This window comes from Colias croceus, chromosome 1 (genome assembly GCF_905220415.1).
Source record: "Colias croceus chromosome 1, ilColCroc2.1".
Taxonomy (NCBI): Eukaryota; Metazoa; Arthropoda; class Insecta; order Lepidoptera; family Pieridae; genus Colias; species Colias croceus.
This window is the reverse complement of record NC_059537.1, coordinates 4,103,738-4,116,772: the sequence shown is the minus strand read 5'-3', so window position 1 is coordinate 4,116,772 and position 13,035 is coordinate 4,103,738. Positions and strand designations below refer to the sequence as shown.

The following is a 13,035-nucleotide window of genomic DNA, read 5'->3' as shown; positions in this document are numbered from 1 at the left end:
CGTAAAATGGTTAAAAAAAACTGTTTTCTGGGCCCTATTCACAATGGGAAGTGCTGGGCGACTACCGGCAAGCACGATAGTGTAGAGAGCAGTACGATACATTTTACACTTCCTTAATCTTTAGTCACTTTTAATTCAACAACACTGTATATCGCAAGGAGCGCTCAAAAAAAATTATAATGCAGTGATAGTGAAGGTCATTGAGCCAGGTAAGAGCCTTAAATGTTTTTTCATAATCGCCGTAATGGCGGCAAACATCGAAGATCATTTGTTAGGCCAACGCGACGTTACACATTGTGAATTTGTGAAGAGGGCCCATAATCATAATATGCAGCGCTTTTTGGCGTCATAGATTATATTTTTAATCTGCTGCTGTATATATAGTAGAGTGGCGCAGTAAATCCATAATATGTACACGAATACATCTAGAACAGTAAAAGTAAGCAAGCCATGTGGCTCAATATTCTTCAAACCATCAAGCGACACAACGTTCCTTCTCTTTTTTAAAAATTCTTTAGTATTAAATTTACCAAAAGAAACAATAAAAAAATCGTCGTCGATTGTCTTTGGATTTACCGTTTAGGCTTTACTTGGTCTGCAAAGCGAGTCAAAAGATATTTTTTATAAAAACAAACATGTAAATACTACGAGTATGATTCAATTTTTGTAATTTATCAAATAAACGTATCAATAATGTAACAAATGTTCTGAAATAAATAGAAATCTTCTAATAATATCTGAAATGTGTTAGTAAAATTTTATTATCCAACATAAAACAGCGTTTATTCATCAATACGATTGAGCAAAATATTACATATTACATAGGCAATAAGATACAACAACAGTAAACATACTAAATATTCATTTTCACCTCATTGTTTCCAACTTCATCAATATTGTGGCGATTTTCTGAAGAAATACGAATTAGTCTGGCTAATTTGTGAATAATTAGGGTGATACTATACGAGCGGATTTCCCGCCGCGGGAATCCGCTTCTGAACCGCACTAGTCACAATTTAATATGAAAGTTGACACTTAAACCATTCTTAGAAACGAAAGACTTTGTCGGCGTTAGTTGATTATTTTTTTGGGAAACTTGAAACATTTTTCAAATAATGAAGCCAATTTACTAATTTTATTTACTAATCGAGAAGTAAACTAGGTTTGGCATAACTGTTTCTGAAATTAGCCGGAAATATTCTGAAGTTAAACTTAATTTAAAAGGTAATAGAAATACTTTTTCGAGACTCCGCGGCAACGATATTCATTATCAGCTATGTCTCCTTTCGTAAAATTTTGATAAAACAATTTTATCCAACATAGTGAAAACTTAAGTAACAATAAAATCAATAATTTCAGCAGATCATAATCACAAACTATCTAACTTTAGTCAAATAAACTATGTACATAGTTTACAGGCGCAAAACTTTCGATAACTTTATCAATTTGATGACAAAGATTAAAGCCTGACAGAGAAACTGAAGTTTTTTGTCCTATATTTCAGCCAAACACAGTTCACATATCTTTACTTGGAAATAATATAATCTAATACTTTGTCCATTACATTATATGACTCTACTAGCTTACCGCCCGCGGCTTCGCCCGCTTTCTTTAAAACGATTTGAGATTTAAACTATCCTATCTTTCAAGTTGGATCGAACTGCACATGGTGTGCGAATTTTATTATAATCGGTTAAGTGGTTTAGGAGTCCATTGAGGACAAACATTGTGACACGAGATTTATATATATATATTACTAGTGGTCCGCCCCGGCTTCGCCCGTGGTACCTACTTGTTTAAACTATCCTATCTCTCAAGTTGGATCGAACTGCACATGGTGTGCGAATTTTATTATAATCGGTTAAGTGGTTTAGAAGTCCATTGAGGACGAACATTGTGACACGAGATTTATATAATATATTAAGATTAAAGATAAAGATTAGGGAAATAAAAGTGAAATATAGTGCTGTAACTTGTCAGTTCGTTTTCTACCATTCTTCCTCTGTCGGAATCTAAGATATTTTTCAGGTGTAGGAACCATATCTTGCTTGCTTTTTTTAAAGAAGAGCACTTTAACATATAATATCAAAAAACCAAAAATGATAATAATCTATTAAATGATGAAATTATCAACAATAGCTTAAAAAAATATAAGATAAACGTTACTGTATTTGAAAAGGTTTATTAGTTTGAAACTTTGTAAAATTGCTTTTTGTAGCGAAAAGTTTATACAATACGATGAAACTTCTGTCCATTTTTCAATACATAAATTCTATTATGATTTTTATCCCGTCGTGATCGTCAAAAGTTTCGTTTAAAATGTTGTAACAGCAAATATTACAAAATTATAATTAATTTTCACCCATTTTATGTACCAGGGAAAGTGCAAAATTTTGTGAATTTTATGCAATACATTTTCCAAAATCCAATTCCAATCTTTTGTTGTATGTATAGTTTTCAATTAAACATTTTAATTTTATAATAGCTACATATTTACTACATAAGGAATAAATACAACACGATAATAATTCATAAGTAATATCGTAAATATCGGGTACCTATAGGCTATAGAATAAATTCTCTACCTCATTTTCACTCATCAATGCTTCACTACGGCTCACCAACTATCCGATGACTCATACAAAAAGTGGGAATATTATTCAGATTGATTTTTATCATACGTTTTACTACAGAGTATTTCCATTCCGATTTATCATATTTTGTAGTATAAATGTATAGTATATTTATATACACGCAAGGCTAAATGGGGAGTGGAAAAATACTATTTTAGTCTACTTACAAACACAATGTATTTTATTGCCTATAATATTACTTCCAAATTCCTTTCTTGATACTAAATTATATCTCCTGAAGAAGACTGAAAAGGGTGGCCTCTTTTAGTTTGGTCGTATTGACGATAAAATCTCGTAGGTACATATTCTGAAATTAGTTTTCATAAACAATTATAATTATTCAGATATTTTCAACTTTATTGAACTGATCTAATAACAAATATAATATGTAAACAATTGCAAACTTTAAACTTAAAAGTGATGAAATGGTCAATGGAGGCTTGTTTGGACTAGGTACTGCGTCATGCAATAACGTGATGTAGGTACACATGTGCACGAGAAACCGTACATGGAAAGTTAGTACAAACTCAAATATATACCTAGTACATATATTATCCTTTAAAAAGGACGTTTATTAAGCCCTAGACAGCTAGTGTCTATGGTGATGATGACCACTTATGTCACCTATTACTTTGCGGGGGTAACCATCGGTGGCCTATATGTTCCCTTACTTAACTAACATAACTCTACCCTAAAAAAGAAGAGCGTGTGTGCCGAGCACATGTGTCAGAAGTGAAACTTCTTTTTCAAGATTCAAAGATACCCAAATCGTCGTCTTACGTCGTCGACTAGACGGTATTGCCAAGACGCGACTTTGAAATTTTACTCTCAACGCGCCTAAAGAAGTTTCACTTCAATAATATTATATTATAAACTAACCTGGATCAGGCAGCAGCTTTCCTTTCAGCTCCACATCACTCTCAGCGGAAGTAGCCCCGTAGTTCTTGTAATTCTTACCCGAAGGTTCGTCGAACTTCGTCACCTTGAAGCGTTCGGACATTTTCACTATCACACTACACTGATATGCTTGAAGATATGTTTCTTTATTGAACACACTACAGTCGATTGTTTATAACTTCATTTTACACGATATGTATCACTGAAAATACATTTTCATTTAAATTAGCTATGACTTTAAACGCCTGAATTTCATGGTCGCAGAAATATGACATATGTAATTCTTTATAGTTACTTTTAATTTACATTTTTATTGGAATTTCAACAGGATAATTATTATAAACACGAGAAACCGACGGAGATCGCGCGTCCAGAATTATTATTTGCATAAATAATAATCAAAATTTGCAAGTGAAATGTATCCTACTAAGGAAAAGGCAATTTTGGTAGACGGGGACGTCAATCTAATTTAAAAGTAAAAAACGCTTATAGTGACGAGCTTTCAGGACTTCGAAATCCTAATGCACAAATGTCGTGGCTAAACCTAGTCGTTTACAGTTCCGACTGGAAAATGCGATGTCATTTACTAAAACGCGCTCCATCCAACTAAATTGCACCCTGCAGCCAAGAAATTGTTCGCCATAACTCCGATTTAAATACACAATTTGCTTTAGTTTTAATGACTTGAAAAAAACGGAGTAATATTCTTATGTATATTTTTTTAAACATTTTCCAGCGCGTAGAGGTCGCTATATTTTCTCACTACGTATATACTCGTAATTATGTTATATTTAAAATTTCAATTTTCATTTATTTTTATAATCACATCATAATTATACCTACGCGCATATATTTCATTATTTTTACTCCTTAGTTCGTTCAAAAATGTTTTATTAAAGTGAGTTAAAACGCTCCAAAGATTTTTTTATATATTATAATATTATTCTTATTTATCATTATAGCACTTTTTTAACTATTATAATTAGCTTATAAAATAATAATTAATTCTAGCTCTACAATAATAAGCTAGGGATTACAGAGCAATTGTATGCACGACACGTCACATAATGAATATGCGTATTTTTAAAATCATTAGCAATTCAAATCGGTTGGATTAAGTGGCATAATTTATATATATAAAGAATAAAAACATGTACTTCTGTTGTACTATATTTAGTTCATACGCAAAAACGCCAATTTATGTAAACCTAAGTGATAAGAAGCAGGAAATGAAATTGTAATTACAATGTATAGGTAGGTATGTTTTATTAGGTTTCAAATAAAATATCTGTATGGATAAATTTAAATGGTTTGCATTTTTAGCATATTATGTTTGAATAAAATTAAATAATCATAAAAAATGTAATTAATAATATTTTAAAATTAAAAATTGCGTTTAAAAATCGGCTTATTTTATATCCCAAGAAAGTTGAAAAGAATCATGTTTCGTTAATTTTATCAACCAATACATAGAAATCATTTATAGTACACATTAGATACTTTAGCAAATCAAAAGCTTACAAAAGCAAACATATTAGCTTTTGGGTACTTTAAAATCATTGGAAGACAGAATTAAAAGTAAACATATCCAACAAATAAAGTATAATAGACCTCTTTATACCATACTCCTCCGAAACGGCTTGACCGATTCTCATTAAATTTTGTCTGCTTATTGGGTAGATCTGGGAATCGGCCAATATTTATTTTTCATACTCCTAAGTGATAAGAGTAAGGAAGAACAACGTTTGCGGCGACAGCTTGTAGGTAATTCTATTAATATCGAGTAACAATCAGCCGATACCGATGCAATCCGGTAATACAAACACACAAATGACACCCAATTGATGTGTATTGAAATCGACAAATGGACATGGCAATGAATTACCGCGGTATGTAACAATGTTCTATTAGTCTCGAATATTATCTTTATAAGACGTAATTTATGCAATTCATACTCTGTATTGCGACCATATTTTAAATTAGTGTAGTGAAAATTCAGACATGTACCTACCTTAAATTATTCTACATTCTATTACCCCAAGACCCCCCCACCTATTTGTAGGTACATTTTGTTACATCCTACTTATATAACACTATCTCCCAAAGTGGGAAATATAATTAACTAATTTGCATACATATTTTTATCTTCATTGATATGGAAGAATTTAAGCATTTTAGCCTGTGTACAAAATACAGTAATTTTTTTACCAATAAAATGACTTGGTTACAAATATTTAATATTAAAAATTTCTCAAGGATTTCGTTTCCATTAAAAAAAGTTGTTTTTAAATGATGAATTGAATAAAGATTCAGAGCGTTCATAAATCATCTCATACATAAAGCCACTTAAGGCCACTTATTTGACGAAATGTAGTACTTTTTGAAGCGAAATAAATACTAAAAATAATTTTATTTGTGAAATAACAAACTAGCGAAAAGGCTCTCAAATTATTATAATTCATGAAAATAATTTTAATTTTCATATAAAGGATTAAAAATTAATTATTTGGATATTAACCCTTAATAACTTAAATTTAGGTTTCAAAATTATTTTGACTCTACCAAGGCTATGACAGGTCGCCGGGTCAATGAGTTTTAATACCGCTTAAATCTAATACATCTTAATGCAATTACTTCGCAAAGAACGTAAATTGGCTTAAGAGAAAATCTTTTTAATAAATTGTAATATATGTTTGATTGGTATGGGAGAATTTCTGTGGAATTATTATCATTGGATAATATTGGTTGAGAATCAAAGTTTAAAGGTAGATGTCAATACATAGTTGCAATCGTAATAAAAAATATGTAATAGGTACAATTACCCATATTACATATTTTTTATTTCGAATGCAATCAATTGGATTTTTGTGTTTATTATTCTTAGGACCTGGTTATTTATATACTAAGTTTATAAAGAAAGAACAGAAAATTTCAAGAGCATCACATCCTAGGCGCCCGCCTAGTATTTTACAATATGACAAAAACTAAAAATTTCTTACTCTCAGGTCCCATACAGAGATCCTTTATAATATAACTAACGAGTACATAATAATATAACGAGTACATTTTATTTATTCTGCATAAGATATGCACACATACGCAATATGAATCAAATAGATTTTTTCTTCGAATTATGCAGTAGATACTGCATAAAGATGATCTGGTTTATTATTAGGAATTCATAATAAGCACTATTATTCTATATACCTACTTTAAGTTAATTAGTTATTTTAAAAAAGACGTGTTACACTCGGGGACTGCCGCGGTAAAGCTATTGCATAGCATGCCTTCAAGCCACACCTCCGTGCCCGTCGGAGTGGGGAGCGTGAGGTTTTTCGTTACGCAATTTCTGGATTCGGTCCCCGCGCTCAAGGCCCGCGATAGAATCTACCTATGCAATAGCTTAAAAATCTTAATATATATATAAATCTCGTGTCACAATGTTTCCTCAATGGACTCCTAAACCATTTAACCGATTATAATAAAATTCGCACACCATGTGCAGTTCGATCCAACGGAGAGAAAGCGGGCAAAGCCACGGGCGGTAAGCTTGTAGGTAGTTATAGAAAGATAAGATATAATAATGATTCATAGCATGAATGAAATTGGAACAAATTGTAGGCCATTTAACACGTTCTTTTCTAAATTTTAAAACTACGTTAAAATGTAAGCTTAATTCATTGTCTTAATCGCTCATTTTTTGTAATACACAATAATTGAACTATACAATTCTTTTTTAATCTCTTGGGTTGGTTATAATATTATCTAGGTTTAGAAAAAGTTTAACAATTACCTATTTTGCGAAGATTTGAAATAAAACTTCGGATTTAAAACGCGATTTGTTGCATATTCTGAATATAACTTAAATTACATTTTAACATAGCTCAATTAGCATCAAAAGTGAATATTTGCTTAAACTACAATATTTATTTTCAATCAAAAGTAATCCCAAGCAATATTCCGAAACACCAAAGCACTTATAAGCTTTTCCATTTGTCTTTAGAAAATATTAACAGAGTTAAATCTGACCTAAATAATGATTAGTTCTATAAAAAATTATACTAGTTAGGTATACTGAAAAAAAAAAAGATCGTTAATTCATGTTTAAAAATAAATCAATGGTAAAATCCGTAATAGAGTGATTATTTTGGCTGTATGAAATTGAAAACATTCATTTAATTATAGAACAGTATGAAGGAATTGTGTTTTAGTCCAACTCTACCTTGACCACTTTTATATCATAAACCTATAATAATTAATACAAACAAAAACAATAGGTAATTAGTAGTATTCAATGCACGGATTCTACTTTAGATATCTCTACATGTAATTGTAGAGTCTACTGCAAAACTTTAAACTAAAAATAGAGTTTCCTATTATCTTAACCACCTATGACATGTAAATTAAAATATATCTATAATATGTTAATTATTATTCTATTAAATGACTGGTCAAGTTAGTATAAAGATAAACACGTGAACAATAGGTTTTCATACTACATAATAACTATTAACTTCCGTTTTAGACCCATATTATCAATATACTAATTGTGATATGAATAAAACCGGTCAGTTAATCGAAGTATAAAGTTACAACGCATTCAAAGTCATGGTATCAACTGTATTGTTTAAATTTAATCTGAACTCTATGTTTTAAAAACATGACCGGTTTTTTATTAGATAACGTATCGTAAATAAAATTTAATGGATTGTATATTTATGAATGTAAATAAGCAGTGACACATTCGTATTGTTGTTTTAATATATTCTACGAGATATAAATAAATACTGTTTATAGATAACCAATCTATTATAAATTGTGCAATTAATAGGTAGCTTTTATAGACCGCACGGGTACACAAACGTTAATAACAAAGTAAACAACATGTGCTTATAAAAATCGAAACAGCAGCTGTTCTTAATATCGCAAAGCATGTTTCATTGATTTTATACATGTTTTCACCTTGATATTACCGCTAATATCTTTTAAATCCACTTAGAAGACATTACGAGTTAAACGTTACTGCAAACTTAGTAGATAAAGCTGATTTTATCACAGTAGTGCCCACTGATAAGAACTACATTCTCAACCTTGAATTACATATGAATTTCGTGCGACCATGAAACTCGCATATGTAGCCCTATTCCTAATCTCGATGCACAAACGTCACAATATTCCGGCCCGTGCGAAAAAGTTCAACAAACTTAACATTCGGAATTATTTAATAAACATCGATCGTTCGATTGTTTACATGCACTTTTTATTTGATGATTTGTGTTACGTATTTTTACATAGTTATAAGCATCACTGGGGGTGAAGGGGTACAACTGGGAAGGGTATTTCGTATGATTTTCAGTTAGAAATAATTACGCGAAATCCGAGCGTCGCTAGGAGCAAACAGACGCGTGCGACGCACGACAGCCGAACCACGTCTGTCGTATGAGTGCCGACCGCGCCGGCTCTCTGCGCAATTTGACTATATCATGCTGTGACTCCGCTCGTTGCATCGCCTTGCAGCCACCTGAAACGGCTGCGGTTGCGTGATTGTTTTACACATGCTTATTATTACCAAGCCTAATAGCTTAATGGCATTGGATAAATGAAAACCTATGCCAGATAGTATGTAAACACTGCGTCTAATCATTTCAGTAGCGGTTAGTGATTCTAGGTTCCAATATCATTTACGAAAATAATGCTCATGTAGTATTGCTAGCTGAATAACTTTTCGGTTTCATAGTTTTTTCGGCAAAAAACTTAGCGCTTGCTAAATAATAAAAGGAGAGTCTATATTTTTATTGAATGATATATAAGAATACTTTAACTTCATCTATAAATTATCTAAGTTATTTATAGTTATTAAAGTGCTGAACACTTTAAGATGATGCTTAATTAGTAATACAGTTATAGACAGTTATTATAAGATTATGACAATAAATATAAGTTGTCACAACAAAGTTTTAGTTTTGTTATGTATATAGGTAAAGCAAGCAAAAAGTCCTTAAAACTTTATCATACCTATTTTTATAAACAATACAATATTTAAGAACATATCGTGGTAATTAAATAGCCCAAAAACAACAAACTGTTAGCCCATCAGTATATACTCTATGTAAGTATTTAGACGTCTAGTCTTCCCTTTCGTTTATTTCAAAGGGCGCGTACCCTCACATAAAGGGGTAGGGACCCTTGTACCTTATACGTTCTAAGTCTTAATTAAAAACCAAGTAATTACCGTGATTACTTTTTACGATATAGAGTGTTTTGTCTGAGTGCTCGTGACGTCATTGTCTGCTAATATTTGTTTTAAAATGCTCTTGGAATCATAGTTTCGAGAATTCAAGCTTTTAATCTTAAGTCTAATAAACTGTGAAACATATTCCATCTATCCATCTATACATCCTTATTATTTCTTATACAGGGTGTCCCAAAAAGTAGTGATGAACGGAAGCTGGGAGGTAGAGGACCTAGAGGGCTATCCGAATCACGCCCATGTATGTTATGCGATTTTTCGTATTTTCAAAGTTATGACGTTTTTTTCAATTTTTCACCTATCGCCGAGTACGATGATATTTTCACTCAAGGTGACGTCAATTATTGCGCTAAATAGTTGATTTTTTTTTGTTTGCTAAGCTGAAAGATTATTTTACTTCATTTTATTATTCAGGAGGCTTTAATCGAAAAATTGAAATCTAAATGTGGTAAGTGCAAAAATTGAATTAACATGATTGATGAAAATGAAATTTTCAGGGTAGCTACCTGATAGATAGAGCAAGTTTTTAAAAGTCAAACGGAAAACTTTTTTTATGTGATTTTATTTTTTTACGGGCCTTTGAAGTGGTGAACATACTGGGTAATTTCATCTTTCTTGGCATTTAATTATTTTTTTTTATTCCATTCAAAGATCTAACGATAGTAAATGTTACCATACTGAATTGGCCTACCTTTCAGCTAAGCAAACAAAAAAAATCAAGCATCTAGCGCAATAATTGACGTCACCATGAGTGAAAATATCATCGTACTCGGCGATAGGTGAAAAATTGAAAAAAAAGGTCATAACTCCGAAAAAGCGCACATACATGAGGGTGATTCGGATAGCCCTCTAGGTCCTCTACCTCCCAGCTTCCGTTCATCACTACTTTTTGGGACAACCTGTACATATAGGTACAGTAAATGTCCTTAAGGAATATGATGATATTACAAACCTTCTTCAATAAAACTTCTGAATAACTAGGTGAGTCATATAATATTATGTTATTCAATTGCCTGCTTGATAAAAAACCTTATCATTTTAGCAAATAAATTGTTTGGTAAATAAGAAATACAGAATGTAGGTTAAATAAAATACATATTATAATAAAGAGATTTGATTTAAAATTAAACACACCTATTTTGGAATTGCATCTCTATTGTTTAATTACTCGCTGAAGTTAGTAAATATAATATAAATGCTCTATAGCAGAAACGTATTAAGCATAATGTATATAAAAAATCAAGTACATGTGCACATAAGTAACTTTAAATAATTAAAACATAGTCTCTACAATTAATACTTTCAGTCACAGAAACTATGGGAGATAAAAATCACACAACCTCTCTAAGTCTAGCTAAAAAAATATCAAGTACAATTCCGTGATTTTGATCAATAACTTTCGATACAAATATTACCTAATATTGTTAGAAACATTCACCAATGTAACTCCACCCCTTGACCGATCTAAGCACTTGAACTAGATATTGCTATGAGCTAAAACAATACAAGGCTAATCGGTCAAGTGCAGGTTGGAATATATTTGAAACTTATGCAATATGTTGCAATGATTTTGGTATAAATATTTTATACCAAATCATTTACAGGATGAGGTAAAATGGAAAAATCCAACTTAAATAAATATAGCTAATGACTAGCAAGAAAAACACAAATAAATGAAAAGGGTTTTATTAAATGGTAATTTTTAATGTTTTTACTTTTGTGTCATAGAGCAAACTCTATTATGCAAAAATGGCATCACTAATTTGGAAAGTTATAATATTATCATAATATAGCTTTCCAAATAAGTGATGCCATAAAATAATTAAACAAATTTAATCAAAATTGAAGTGGTAAGCATAAACTAATGGATTAGTTCTTTTTTTAACCGACTTCAAAAAAAAGAGGAGGTTATCAATTCGGCCGGTATGTTTTTTTTTTTTTTTAATGTATGTACACCGATTACTCCGAGGTTTCTGAACCGATTTACGTGATTCTTTTTTTGTTCGATGCGGGATGGTGTCGAATTAGTCCCATAAAAATTTTATTCGGATAGGCCCAGTAGTTTTTATTTTATGAGCATTTTTGTCTGTACTTGTAAATGTTGCAAGTGCAAGTTTGAAGTCGGTTGTTTTTAACGCAGTTATATAGACTTGTTTATTATAAAAATCTCGATCTACAAATGCACAGAAATTTAAAACATATACATACTTGTAAAGAGATCGATGAAACAGATGTGAAATGCATTTACCCCATACCCCTCACAAGAAGACAAAAGTTCACTTTATCTATTCAATGCGGTTACTTAGACGGAAAAAGGCATTTAACATTACCAAAGGAACTTAAGAAAACCTTTTATTATAGATAGACTTCATTTATAATGCTGCTACAGAATAATCTTACCTTTTATAATGTAATAATTATTGTTATGTATAAATAGTATATCACTTGATACGTATGTACAATGTTCTTTTGTAAAATAAATAATATGAATACAAGACATATGTAGGAACTAACTAAAAGAACACTATGACTAAGTACGTGTAGTCGTATCTAATAAAATTGTCGCAATATAATAAAAGTTCAATATCTACGCAATAATAAATAGCGCTAATAATATTATGTAGCTTATATGAAAATTACCTGAGGTACATCTAATATGTATACTGAATAATACCGCTATATAATAATCTATTTATCTACAGTTCTATATATTTAAAATCCATGTATGAAATATCTTACTAATTATACTGAGGGTTGACGATTTCCTGAAATAAGGATATTTATAATCTTTCTCAGGTTATTAATGTATAATTAAACCACCTCTAAGGTCGTGGTAATACCGCTTCATTATACTAGTAATAACCACATGAACATGTGAGGTACACGTTTTGATTAAGTCCCGATTTAATATAATATCCGGTATAATATAATTTAAATATCTAAAAGCAAATAGTAAAAATATACAAGCAAATATTAATCTGCAATATAACACATCGACATCTTTGACATAAGGTTGCGCCTCCTCCGCAAAAGCTGAAAAATTAACAAACAATTAACAAAACACAAACTAAAAAAATACCCATATGCTATAGTTAGTAGTATGTAGTAAGTGTTTAGTCTTTAACAATTAGGAAAGATATCTTCAAAATGTTAACGATGTATTAGACATTCCCAGGAGCAATATTTATCATCATTATCTTCATTACAACAGACGCCTTTCCTCTTTTTCCATTTTCGACAATCTATTGTTATTTC

At 30.9% G+C, this 13,035-nt stretch overlaps 1 protein-coding gene across 7 annotated transcripts in view; it reads right to left on the bottom strand.

Annotated features, from left to right (window-relative positions):
- LOC123703582 (solute carrier family 12 member 4) overlaps positions 1–8,963 on the bottom strand; it is a 289,109-nt gene extending 280,146 nt beyond the window's left edge. For 2 of the 7 annotated variants that reach the window (XM_045652347.1, XM_045652190.1), the window contains exons 1-2: positions 8,621–8,962; positions 3,513–3,732 (exon numbers count right to left, since the gene is read on the bottom strand). In XM_045652347.1, the coding sequence (XP_045508303.1) occupies positions 3,513–3,633 (121 nt within the window). In that variant the 5' untranslated portion in view covers positions 3,634–3,732; positions 8,621–8,962. Of the gene's footprint in view, positions 1–3,512; positions 3,733–8,503; positions 8,578–8,620 lie in introns of those variants that run through there. The other 5 variants (XM_045651692.1, XM_045651753.1, XM_045651821.1 and 2 more) reach the window with 5 other exon arrangements.
- Between the last annotated feature and the right edge of the window lie 4,072 nt (positions 8,964–13,035).